Genomic DNA, 14,117 nt, shown 5'->3' on the forward strand with positions numbered 1-14,117 from the left:
ACAGCTGCTGAAAACACAGATATTGGTTACTACTCCTAGTGAATGACTATTCCATCCTATTATACTGTAGTAGCAATAACCTATCAAATCTGGGAAGGTTTTGGTGTGCTGCAGGGTGCTACCACGCAGGCCAGGTGACTCAGATGACCAAATTCATCATCCTATTTTCTCCTTTTTTTTCTTTTCCCCCCAGGGCTATAATCAGAGCTATTTGTGAGCCTTCAGACTCATTGCTGGACAAAACACAAGGCTCTGCTACATCATTAATGAACTGAGGGCTGAGAGAACACCCAGTAAAGGATTCCTGGAGGCAGAGACATCAGATTTAAGGGTTAATTTACTGCACAAACCCAGCACTGACTGAAACTCTGACAGTGTGCAGCACACTGCTCTATTTTTATGACTTAACCTTTCCTGCTCTGCGTCTGTTAATCAGCTCTATTTTATGCACATGATATTAATGTTTATAAAGATAGCGTTTATAAAGATGTTCATGAATGACCTTGGTGCTCACAGCACAAGATTTTTGGGTGCTGTTTTTAGTGCCATTCCTTGATGGTGCTGCCCTCATCTCCTGGATGAGGCTCACTGATCTCTCTGCTTCCCACTGAGATGGGACGGTTGCTCCTATAGAGTGACTCAGCTAAGCTGAATTATTGACTCTTCTGCCTGAATTTGAATATTTTGCCTGTATATGGAACTAAAACACAGGATATTCTATAAAAATATACTCACAAGGAAGTCCATGTTAATGACATGTAAAGTTACCTAATCCCTTTCAAGTACTCTGCCAAATTCTGTGAAAAATCAAGATTTCTTGCAAGGTGTAAGCCCCTGACTTTTCCTGTCAGCCTCATTGCCTTATATTTACTATTAATAGTTTTCCATGGATTTGGGTATGTGAAGAAGCATCTTATGGAAAGCACCCAGAGCCCCTGACAGCAAGTTAAAATTGCTGTGCATATAGGACAAATAGTATCATTCTAGAAATAAAAGAATCAGGCACTGAAATAAAAAATCTCCCTCAAAGCTTTCCTAGCTGGCAAAAGTGATGTTCCCTCACAGCTAGCTGCCATTCAGGATTCCTGCTGTGGAGGAACCCCCCGTGTTTGCACAACTAGTGCCCTGTTTGCTGGAGAGAAAACAGCTGCTCCTGGAGGAGGCGCTTCTCTTACCCCAGTGTTCTCCTGGAAGAGCTCCTGCCAGCTGTCAAAATTATTTATTTGCTTATTTACTGGGCAGGGAAAAGAGTACAACTTGGGCATCTCTCCTGGTCCTAGCAGATGGCAGAGAGAGAGGCTCACCTTTGGAGTGATGCCCGTGTTTCTAGAACAGAGAAAACACCAGTGAAATAGAATAAATGCATTTTGCATGAGTACTAAAACCTTGTTTTAAGGGTTCTTGTGTCATCTCTAATTTCCCATCCCATGGCATTTCATGTTTTTCCTCCATGCTCTGCTCTGACTTTCACTCACAAGCTGCAACTGTTACTCTGTGAAGGGGCAGGAAAATTCAAGGGTTTTTCATCCCAGAGCGCTGAGAAGTGCCTTGTGCTCAGATCTAAAGGTGTGAGAGGGAGCAGCTGAGAAGGACTTACAGCCAAGCAAAGGTCAGTGACTGACTGTGGGACTCCCACACAGATAAGGTTTGCAGAGATCCATAACCTATTTTACTATTTAAAAAAGCTTTAATATTAATCCCTTTAAGCAGGAACAATGGAACTTTGTTTATGTACTTTATGCAGTAGTTTTGTTTTATTTCACACTGGAAATAACAGGAGTAGCACTTCTGTAAGGAGTGGGAAAGGTGATTATTGCACGAGTTTTAAAAAGCCTTGTAGCATTTCTGAGTGTCAGATGCCAGAGATCAGCTCTTGTTCCCTTTCAGCTCTGTAAAAGAACCAGAATTAGTCTCCAGACTCTAAAATGACTCTGAGAAACGGAGTGCTTAAAGCACAATCACCCTCAGAGTAATTTGAACATATGACAAAATAGCTATAACATATCAAAACTTTGAAATCTTCCTGATTTGCTGAGACATTCAAATCTTCATAAGGACCTAAACCTGCTCCTCTGTCCTGCCCTTTTAGCCCTCTTGATCTCCAAGAGCATGTTGGAAAGGAGATTTCTTTCAGTTTTCCTCCATTCAGCATCTCTGAGTATTGCACTTACTGAGACAGATAAAATTTAAAAACTGATGTGACAGTTTTAAGAGTAATTACAGCACATTAGCAACAGTTGCTTTATGATTTCAACTCCCAGCTTCATATCAACATGCCACTGTGATGCACCAGTCTTCATGACAACACCCAAGTAGGCTGGGGAGATTGGTATCCATATTTTGTGTAGCTGTCTCCTGGTATTTTTGACTGGGAACATGGTGAAGACCAGCCTGTAGGGAGCATTCAGCCTTGTATTTTATGTCCAGCTGATTATTGGTTGGGTTCTACATCCAAGAGCAGAATGGAACATGTGCTTAAGGCTGTGCTGCACGATTGCTCAGGCTGTGGTTAGTCCAGAAGCCTGGGCTGGAGCAGAGGCCTTTCTCAATTGTCTGGGGAAATTAGAACCCTCTGAAATTGTCTGTTCTCTGATTGGGGGGCAGCTAAAGCAGCTGCACTGCTTCAGATGGTCACAGATTGGTGGTGGTGTGGCCACAGGAGGATTTCAGGGGCACGAGTGATGACAGAGGGCTCACTCCATGCAGAACTTACAGCAGAAGAGTTTGTACAGCGTTAAATTTCCTCAGCTGGCGCCGAGTTATTCTGGTTAAGCACAAAGTGGAAATCACCTGCTAACAGCAAATAAGTTGCCATTTATTGTGCAGTCTCTTGCACAGATTTAATCAAGGATTTAGCCCAAAGTTATCAGCAGATGCTCAGCTCCAGGGCAAGAGGAGTGTCCCTTCTCTCATGGCCTTACTCTGGGTACATGTGAGGACATCCAGGTTTTAAATCTCTGTGAAAGGGAATCTGTGCAAATTCTGTGTATCTGTAGAAAGAGAAAGGGACCTTTTTTTGGCTACTCGTTGAAATCAGCTTCTCCAATTCACACAACTCTAATGGGCAACAAACTCTTTCCCAGCAAATACACAGTGCTAAACTTATTCTTTTTATTTTCAGATCACTTGCCCTCTAAATTTTTTTTTTTTGTTTTGCTGGGTTAAAAATTCTTCGAGTTTTCCTTGCATAGCAACTGGATGATATTATACTCACTACAAGCAGAAAAGTGGAAATAATTTTCTGAAGAACACCGTGAACAGAAATGTGACAACACCTGTGCAAAATGCTGAGGGAGATAATAACAGAGTATTTGGCAGCACTGCCAGAAGGGACACAAAAGACACCTAACAGCTCTAAATGCGGGGCTGGCTGCTTTTAATTGCAGTGAAAAGACCAAAGACACCTGCAGCTCTGTAATTCTTGTGGGTACACGGCCACTCTCTGCATTTTAAAAATAATTTTTAGCAGTTAATAAGTTCTTAACTGCTTAAAAATGTCTAGAAATCTCTCAGTAACCTTCTGTCTTCAATGCTGTGGCACACAGGTATCTGAGACACGAGATTTCAGGGCAAGAAGAAGTCTGTATGCAGTTAAAGGACAGAAATCAAACCACAGGCTTAATATGAACTTTTGTCATCTTGATCATGGAATTAATAGTGGTTTTCCCTTACTGGGAGTCCCTACAAATTTATTTTTTATTCCTAAACAACGATGTAATCAGTGTTGGTGACTTCTGTCTTGTAGGAAACTATTTCTGACTCTCACAGGGAAGGATTTATTCCCAGTATCCAATATCTCAGCTAAACTGTCTTTAAAAACCCTAAAATTGTATGTAAGACATATCAGGGACTGGCTACCCCAACCTGGGTATCTCTTCCAGGCTTTTAGAGGAAAATATTGGGCGTGCCAGTAACAGTATCTGCAAGTTTATATGGTGAGTATCTGTATAACACACATGCAACAGCATGTGAGATTGACGTTGTATACTTTACCTGTTACTTCAAGAGGAGTATTTTTATTTTTTTCTTTATCCTGACTTATTTTTATGTCTTTTTGTAGAATTGATCAGCATTCACTGACGATGGGGAGGTGGAAGGTAATTTTTAAATCCAACACACACTGCACTGTACTGGCTTCTGCTTTATTTGAGGAAAAAACAAGTAATAAAACTTAATTTTATTGTTCAGCTCTGTGCTGTCATCCCTTCAATTCCCTGCTCATTTTGCATGTTACACTTACCAGGTTTTCACATACGTGGTATTCAAAATTAATTTGTGGTAACTAAAGCAGGCAATTAATTAGGTAAATTTGCATTCATCTTCATAATTTGATTAGTCATTTAAAAAGAAAATTGCAGTTTTATTGTGATACCAAACTGGATTTAAATGTCGTATTTGTTTGCTGCATTTCAGCTCGAATTGTGGTTTACAGTGCTTTATTCATTTTTATGAGAAGCCAGTGCTGGGTGTATTTTGCAGTACAGGACTGTGCTGCAGTTGGTCTCACATTTGTCCATTCAATCAATTAGAATATGAGTCAGAATGGTAGGACACTTTCACTCTAAATTTCATAACGTGAACAAAACATTTGCAAAAGAAAAATGTTAAAAAACCCAGACCAAACCACTTTTGTGCTGATTAAATTGATTATCTGTGATTTGCCTGGCAGACTTCTTCATCTTCAGGGGATCTTTATAGACTGTTTAACCTCCTGTTTGGAGGATGAAAATTGTACTTATTTATCATGGGGCTTTCTCAGATTGGGAAGATCTTCAGGTCTGACAGGCCAAGAATCCCAGGCTGTGTAAGAAAGTGCACCTGGGGTAACTCAGGCCCCAGCTCTGTTCTTCTTTTGTCTCCCATCCCTTTTCTCCAGCATTTTTATAGCATTTCTTGTCATTTCTATTCTTTAGATACCAAAGTGAAGCTCTAAATGATACAACAAGCAGCAATACATTAACCAGAGCCTATGAGGAATTGATCTTTTTCTGCTTTTCAGAAATCTGTTTGCTCTGCTGCCTTGGTCACGTTCCAGGGTAACATTCATATATGGCTTGTTTTTGTTGCTCTGAACATCTGCTCTTTGTTGCTTTTCGTGATGGTGCCTCTCCTCCAGGCTGAGAAATGTCCAAGTTTTGTTGACAGGATTCTCCCTACGTGGTACCTGCAGTTTGCAAACAGTTTGTTCAAAAAGATCTGCCTTTACTCCTCTGCAAAACACTGAACGTGTCTCGCTGGTTGGGGCTTCTGTAGCGGTTTGTTTGCTGATTTTTCTGTGATGCAGAGCATGGGTTGTAAGAGGAAGAACAGCTCAGTGAGAGGAAAAGAAATAAACCAGCTGTTTCTGAGATCCAGAGTAAAATAAAGGCAGTGGTCTCAAACCCAAAACCCAAGAAGTGCAGTAGGTGATAGAGGCAGAGCAGACTCGTTGCTGCATTCCTCCAGAGGTACAATGCCACTAAACACCATTTATATCTATTTTAATATACATATATTACCACACAAAGTTATGTCTGACACACACCTCTTCTTTATCTGTCCAGTTTGTCAGTCCAGACGTGCAATGGTTGTATTATTTTTAAAGAAATCGTATTTAAAATTAATTATTTAGACTTCTGTGGCTTGAGTTCTGAAATACTCGCAAGACTGCCTTCAGCTTTTACAGAAGATTAGTTTGAGTAAGGGCAGTGGTATTTGAGCTTTAAATATATGTTAAAAGTGTTTGAAATTCCTTTGTATTTGTATGAAGGTATTTTAAAAAAATAAAATTTAAAAAAATGTTAACGATGATTAAAGAACAGAATATACTGAACCAAAAAACCAGATAATTTCTTAGTAGGAAATGGGAAGATAACTGTTACTGCTACCATCACTTCAGGTTTTGGGAGAGACAGAATTTCATCACCTGTAATTATTTATCTGACCTGTGGTTGTCACTCACACGGGTTGTCACCTGCCTGTTTCTGTTGCAGGTTGTTCTCGTGTCACACACAGAATTTGTTTTGAACTCCCTCTCACATCCCAGCAGGAATTATTCATGAGACTACAAAACCCTCTTCTGCAGCATGAATTCATCCCTGTTCAAAGCTTGCAAAGGTAAAAGTCTGGTGTCTAATGAATTATGATTTATGAAATGAATTGTGGTGGGGTTTCTGGATAAGATTTCATGGACTGCTGAGCACAGGGGATGGACAATGCGGTACCAGTTTTGCTGTTGCTCCCTCAGGAACATGGCCATCACTCAGGAAGTGACACCTGACAAAAGCCCAGTCTGGTTAATTGTGTTCCCTGATAATGTTCATGGATCAAAGCACGAGAGCCTGGGCTGGGGAGGGAGGCTGGAGCTGACTCTGTCCTTTCTGAGGCCGTGGGGGAGGCAGCCCCTCGCTGCTGGGGCTGTTTCTGACACCTCTTCAGATGGCTCAGCTGCACCTCTGCCACCTTGGCCAGCCAAGAGCAAGGGAGACCAGAAATAGAAAGCTGACAGGTTTTTGCTTCAGGGACACTGTAACAGCAGGAGTTCTGGGAGAATTCACTGGAGTGTCTAATGAAACTCACTGGAAGAGTGCATGTTAGGATGCATCATCCTTAGGATGCATCATCCTTCCTTTTCTTCTCCTCTCAGTTTGCCAACACAACTAATCCCCACTAATTGGATCTCTTTCAGCATTTTGATTTCAAACTTAGGAAACAAAACTGAGTTTCAAATTGTTGCTGTGTTCTCTGCTTTGACATTGAGGCTTTTTGTCATTTAACACACCAGCAATTCAGTATTCTCACTTCCTATCAGACATGATTGTGCTGAATTACCTCACAAATGTGCTGTGAGGGGTTCAAGCATCACAAACAGTAGTCTGGACAAAAAATGCCACTAGTTCTTTTTCAGGCACAGGTTTATGTGCTGTTAAATTCATCGAGCTGCCTGTAATGTCTACTGATACTCTTTCAACAGAGTTTTCCATCACAGTAACAACAGTGCTACACAGAGAGCTCTGCATTTTGGGTTGTTCTGCACTAGAAACCAAGTTTTTGATACTCCCAAGCTCAGTTGCCAGTTGCCTTGGTGCAGTTTTGGATTTAAGGTTGCTACAATACTCTACAAGATGTTTAGCAACCCCTCTGACTGTAGCGTTTGAGGATATTTTTGAAGATTTTTGTCAGCACAGCAGTGACAATGTAAAGAGGTAAATTAAAAACCAGCCAACAATCAAACCCCGCAAATAAAACCCTGAGAAGTTGCTCATAGGGAAGAACCAATGCATTTAGAGCGAATAAAGTGTGTAAATTAGGAAATGCCATCTATTTTAAATAGCCATGCCATCTTCAGAGTGCACAGGATGGGTGAACAAGGCTCCTGCTACTCACCCAAACACCTAAGAGTTAGAGAAACCATAGTGGGCAACTGTTTTACGGAGTCTGATAGCCATGGTTCCAACCAGAATCAGTCCTTATGACCTGAAAGGAAATATTGAGACTGTACAAGGAAGCACCATGGGCAGAAACCAGATTTCATCAATAAGAAAACAAGTTTTGCACAGAAATATGTAAACAGGGCCAGGTCTTGTATCACTGACATCCGAGCAGCATAACCACTCTGTTTAATCTCTTTTTTTTATTTTGTTTTATAGCAACAGGAGCTGAAACTCAGATTGCTCCCATCACTTCTGTTTGCCACGTGCACCTTGTGGTCACACAGAGAGCACAGCTGACACTGCAGGTGGGTTTCAGCCCTGTGGAAGAGACCTGGCAAATCTGTTAACGTGCCCAGGAGCACGGAACACAGCTCATCCTGCCACGGGGAGTTTGGCTCTGAGGGAGCCAAATCACCCAGGAATGCTGTCAGGACAACGAGCAGGTCCAGGGCCTGTACAGGGAGCATTGTGTCCAAAGCAGGTGTGTTTTTATACAATCACCCCTCAATCCAGAGTGGAAATTTCACAACTATTAAAATATAATTTTCCTGTATCAGACCTGTCAGGAGAGCTTTCAGTAATCTCTTTGTAGGGATGATGAAACAGTTTCTATCGTACAAAAATTCATATTTTGTATAAGCAATCACTTTTTTCTTTTACTTTGCCTTCTGTTTAGCTGAGAAGGAAGGGAGGATTGATTACAGCTATTGAAGCAAGGCAGAATGAAGCAATCCCTCAGTCCTGTGAGATTCATCATCTTTGCATGTGTGGTATGGGTGGAAATGCTCCGTTTGCACTTGCCCTGGTGAACTGCAGTGTTCTGCCTCTGTCAGTGACCTGCTTCCCTGTGCTGTAGCTGCTCTAACTCCCATTAGTGCAGGCAAGCTTTTCAGAAACATGAACAGCCCCAAGATACCTCAATACTACTGAGAAGAAACGATTCTCTCTAGATCCTACTAGACCTAAATTTATCCAGATTTAACTGCAGGCTCACAACTTCTCTGGCAGCACGGGCCACAGAGTGCTGAGGTGAGAGGAGCACTCTAACTGCAGCTGTAGCTCAGGGTGGTTCCTCTTGTTTACATTTTCTGTGCCCTGTATGCCACAAGCTGCACCCACATGGAGCCCACACCATGGCTTGGCAGAGGCAGCATTTTCCCCCAGTGTGCCCATGATGTTTAAAATACAACCTTTGCCTGCCAGCCCTGGTGTTTTATCTGGTTTTGTCATTCTACAGCACACGAATTATTCCAAATTCAGCCCTTCCTTGCAGAATCCTGCACAGTTCTACCTTCCAACGTGTAAACTTCAAAATGTGGAAGTGTTAGTACCAGGGATTTCATTGAAACTCTAACTTGAAAAGAAGTTGTTGCATGAATTTACTGTGTTTATTATTAGAGCACCTGTTACTCTCAATGTGGCCTGTAAAGATCAGAAGCAAAATGAATTGTGACTGTGTGTATCTTGGATAAAAGGATAAGGCCTGAGCTATGTGTTTTATGTTACACAGAGTAATTATCCCAAAACTCAGGGGAAAGAGAATTCAAATTACTCTTAAAGAAAGCCTAGTCGAAAAAGCACCCATAATTCTCATGACAACATAGCATTGCTTGAAGATACACAGCACTGCCCCTTCATCAAACTGCTTTCTGACATAACCAGTGGGGGAGGTCTGTAACAACAGAGGATTCATTAATATTTCGGGGGATGCAAGGGTGGCAGTGCCTGTTCCTGCCCCCAGCCAGCGCTTCGGGCCGGTGCTGCTGCCTCTCCCTCGCACGCTGCAGTCCCGAGGGCCGCGGGGATGCTCAGGCTGGAGCTGTCCCGGGGATGCTCGGCCTGGAGCTGTCCCGGGGATGCTCAGGCTGGAGCTGTCCCGGGGATGCTCGGCCTGGAGCTGTCCCGGGGATGCTCAGGCTGGAGCTGTCCCGGGGATGCTGAGGGTGGAGAGTGTCCCGGGGATGCTCAGGCTGGAGCTGTCCCGGGGATGCTCAGGCTGGAGCTGTCCCGGGGATGCTCGGCCTGGAGCTGTCCCGGGGATGCTCAGGCTGGAGCTGTCCCGGGGATGCTCGGCCTGGAGCTGTCCCGGGGATGCGCTCCAGGCGCGGTGACCTGAGCCAGCGCGGAGCTGTCCCCAGCACTACTCCCCTCTCCATCCGCATCCACCGCAGCGCTGAACACGGCGGGGCTGCTGTCAGGGCGAGAAATTGCGGGCCTCGTTGTGCCGGCTGGACACGCCGCTCCATCCTAGCGCTGGCTGCGGCCTGTCCCCATCCGTGTCCTCATCCCCGTCCCCGTCCCCATCCGTGTCCCCATCCGTGTCCCCATCCCCATCCCCATCCGTGTCTTCATCCGTGTGCCCATCCATGTCCCCATCCCCGTCCCCATCCCCATCCCCATCCGTGTCCCCATCCCCATCCTTGTCCTCATCCGTGTCCCCATCCCCATCCCCATCCCCATCCCCATCCGTGTCCCCATCCCCATCCCCATCCCCATCCGTGTCCCCATCCCCATCCCCATCCCCGTCCCCGTCCCCGTCCCCGTCCCCGTCCCTATCCGTGTTCCCATCCCCATCCCCATCCCTATTCGTGTCCCCGTCCCCATCCCTATCCCCATCCATGTCCCCATCCCCATCCTTGTCCTCATCCGTGTCCCCATCCCCATCCCCATCCCCATCCCCATCCGAGTCCCCATCCCCATCCCCATCCCCATCCCCATCCGTGTCCCCATCCCCATCCCCATCCCCATCCCCCTCCCCATCCCCATCCCCATCCCCGTCCCCGTCCCCATCCCCGTCCCTATCCGTGTTCCCATCCCCATCCCCATCCCTATTCGTGTCCCCGTCCCCATCCCTATCCCCATCCATGTCCCCGTCCCCATCCCCGTCCCTATCCCCATCCCCATCCCCATTCCCATCCCCGTCCCTATCCCTATCCGTGTCCCCATTCCCATCCCCATCCCTATCCCTATCCCTATCGCTATCCCTATCCGTGTCCCCATCCCCGTCCCCATTCCCATCCCCATCCCCATCCCCATTCCCATCCCCGTCCCCATCCCCATCCCCATCCCCGTCCCTATCCGTGTCCCCATCCCCATCCCCATCCCCATCCCCATCCCCATCCCCATCCCCATCCCCATCCCTATCCCCATCCCCATCCCCATCCCCATCCCCATCCCCATCCCTATCCCCATTCCCCATCCCCATCCCCATTCCCCGTCCCCATCCCCATCCCCATCCCCATTCCCATCCCCATCCCCATCCCCATTCCCATCCCCATCCCCATCCCCATCCCCATCCCCATCCCCATTCCCATCCCCATCCCTATCCCCATCCCCATCCCCATCCCCATTCCCATTCCCATCCCCATCCCCATTCCCATCCCCATTCCCATCCCCATTCCCATCCCCATCCCCATTCCCATCCCCATCCCCATTCCCATCCCCATCCCCATCCCCATCCCCATCCCCATCCCCATTCCCATCCCCATCCCCATCCCCATTCCCATCCCCATTCCCCATCCCCATCCCCATCCCCATCCCCATCCCTATCCCCATTCCCATCCCCATCCCCATCCCCATCCCCATTCCCATCCCCATCCCCATTCCCATCCCCATCCCTATCCCCATTCCCATCCCCATCCCCATCCCCATTCCCATCCCCATCCCCATTCCCATCCCCATCCCCATCCCCATCCCCATTCCCATCCCCATTCCCCATCCCCATCCCCATCCCCATCCCCATTCCCATCCCCATTCCCATCCCCATTCCCATCCCCATCCCCATTCCCATCCCCATCCCCATTCCCATCCCCATCCCCATCCCCATTCCCATCCCCATCCCCATTCCCATCCCCATTCCCATCCCCATCCCCATCCCCATTCCCATCCCCATTCCCATCCCCATTCCCATCCCCATCCCCATTCCCATCCCCATCCCCATCCCCATCCCCATCCCCATCCCCATCCCCATCCCCATCCCCATCCCCATTCCCATCCCCATCCCTATCCCCATCCCCATCCCCATCCCCATCCCCATCCCTATCCCCATTCCCATCCCCATCCCCATTCCCATCCCCATTCCCATCCCCATTCCCATCCCCATCCCCATTCCCATCCCCATCCCCATTCCCATCCCCATTCCCATCCCCATTCCCATCCCCATCCCCATTCCCATCCCCATCCCCATTCCCATCCCCATCCCCATCCCCATTCCCATCCCCATCCCCATTCCCCATCCCCATTCCCCATCCCCATCCCCATCCCCATCCCCATCCCCATCCCCATCCCCATCCCCATTCCCCATCCCCATTCCCCATTCCCATCCCCATCCCCATCCCCATCCCCATCCCCATTCCCATCCCCATTCCCCATCCCCATCCCCATCCCCATCCCCATCCCCATCCCCATTCCCCATCCCCATTCCCCATCCCCATCCCCATCCCCATCCCCGTCCCCGTCCCCATCCCCGTCCCCATCCCCATCCCCATCCCCATTCCCATCCCCATCCCCATCCCCATCCCATCCCATCCCATCCCCATCCCCATCCCCATTCCCATCCCCATCCCCATCCCCATCCCCGTCCCCGTCCCCATCCGCGTCCCCGCGCCCCGCCCGCCCCTCGGCCGCCCCCTGCGGGCGGGCGGTGGCAGGAGCGGCGCAGCGGCGGCGCGGCCGCAGAGAGCGCGGAGCGCTGCCGCCGGCGGATCGCACATCCCGCTCCCGGCCCCGCCGCAGCCCCGCCGCGCCCGCCCGGCCAGATGATGAACTTTCTGCGGCGCAGGCTCTCGGACAGCAGCTTCATCGCCAACCTGCCCAATGGCTACATGACCGATCTGCAGCGGCCGGAGCCGCAGCAGCCTCCGCCGCCGCCGCCTTCCGCGGGCTCCTCGGCCCCCGCCTCGGGCTCGCCGGCCGCGGAGCGCCGGCAGCCGCCGCAGCCCGCGCCCCCTCAGCAGCAGCAGCCGCCGCCGCCGCAGCAGTCGACGGGCAGCAGCTTCTTCAGCTCGCTCTCCAACGCCGTGAAGCAGACGGCGGCCTCGGCAGGGCTGGTGGACGCGTCCGCCGCCGTCTCCGCGGCTGTCGGCAGAAAGTTCAAGCTGCTCCTGGTCATCGACGAGCCGCATACGGACTGGTAGGTGCCCCCCGCATGCTCCTCCGCGCCCTCATCATCATCATCCTCCTCCTCCTCCTTGCCCCTCGTCCTTCCCCCCATCCTCCCGCGGTCCCTCCCCGGCAGGTGCGGGCTCACCTGGGGCGGGGGGTGCGCCCGGGGCCGGGCAGAGCCCCCACACCCGGCCCCGCTGAGGGGCTGGAGCGCAGCCTCACGGACTGGAAGATGGAGCGAAAAAACCCAGCGAGCCCCGGAGCGCCTGACTAGCCGTGAAATCTGTTTTCCATCACAACACTAAATAAAACATGTTTACCGCCCTGACCAAGCATATCCTGTGTTCTCTGACAAAATAAAGAACCCGTGTGTAGGGGCAAGTTGGATCTAGGTGTCCTGGGCACGGATTTCTGTGCGGAACTGCGTGTGGTTGTAGCGTTCTGTGGGTTAATTCGTGTTTACGAGCCGGTTTGTTTTCACGCAGCTCCCGCTGCTCCTGTGGCAGCGTCTCCAATGCGCGTTCGGGTGAAGGTCCTTCAGGATGCCGGGCACCAGCCCTCGCTCTGCCCTAGCTCCGGGAATTCTGCGGCCATGGGCTTCATGAACTCGGCAGGTTTTATTTGGGCAGCGTGTTTGGCTTTTAATGATATCATTAAAAATGCGGGATTTACCAGGCGTGGGACGTGGCCAGTGGCGCGGCTCTGCCTGTGCCTGGCTGGTACGAGCAGGAGAGGCTATGGCTGTTCCAGACCTGTTTATCACGGCCGGCTCTGGTGGATGCTGTGCTCTAGAGGGAGGACATATTCCTATCAATCCCTCGCTAACTTGTGTGTTTGCACATCAAGCTGAGAATCGCCTCATTCGCTGTTGCTAATTACAGTGCAGGAGGTCTTAGCAGCGCCTTAAAATAATACAGAGTAAAACAAGTCTGTTTTTGTAGCACTGATATCATCCAGTAATGGATTGTGGGTTTAGGGTTTTATTCTCAGCCTCTCAAATTTATAGCCTTACTGTCTGGATGGACTCGTGCAGTGCTGTGATCTGATCCAATTTGCTTTCAAATGGTACTTTAATAAAATACTTGAAACGAAAATGTAAGCCTTTAACTATAGCAGATATGTTATTTATGTTAAGATAACATTACCTGTTATATTTTCCAGGCTTTTTCTTCTGGGGATGGTTTTGTGGCTGGTGGTGTGGGGAGGGGATGGTTTTCTTTTTTTTTTTCTTCCTTTTTTTTTTCTTTTCTTTTTTTTTCTTTTTGGAAAAAACAAGGTGGTTGTATCTGCCAGACTCAGGCAGCCTCTGTACCTACGTCATGGAGATGCATCCATGGACACTGCTCCCTGCCTTGCAGAAACATCTATTTGTTTAATACTCTGTAGCTCACAGCTCTCTCCCTGGTACACTCAATAACTGTAGATGTTCATAACGTTTGTTTCTGGGAGATTTTTCTGTGCTCACTGAAGCCACTCTGAGTATTTTGAACGTGGTTTTACATACGTGGTTTTGCATACTTGATAAATGCACTCCAAATTAACACAATCTGTTGATATGGGCAAAGCTTTTAAAGACCTCCGTGGGGAGTTCCCCCAAGAGCA

General features: G+C 48.6%; 1 protein-coding gene across 1 annotated transcript in view; it reads left to right on the forward strand.

Moving 5' to 3' along the window:
- Positions 1 to 12,069: 12,069 nt before the first annotated feature.
- SYN2 (synapsin II) overlaps positions 12,070 to 14,117 on the forward strand; it is a 153,527-nt gene continuing 151,479 nt past the window's right edge. The window contains exon 1 of the mRNA XM_032120426.1: positions 12,070 to 12,543. Within this exon, the coding sequence (XP_031976317.1) occupies positions 12,170 to 12,543 (374 nt within the window). The 5' untranslated portion in view covers positions 12,070 to 12,169. The remainder of the gene's footprint in view (positions 12,544 to 14,117) is intronic.

This window comes from Corvus moneduloides, chromosome 11, assembly GCF_009650955.1.
Source record: "Corvus moneduloides isolate bCorMon1 chromosome 11, bCorMon1.pri, whole genome shotgun sequence".
Lineage (NCBI taxonomy): Eukaryota > Metazoa > Chordata > Aves > Passeriformes > Corvidae > Corvus > Corvus moneduloides.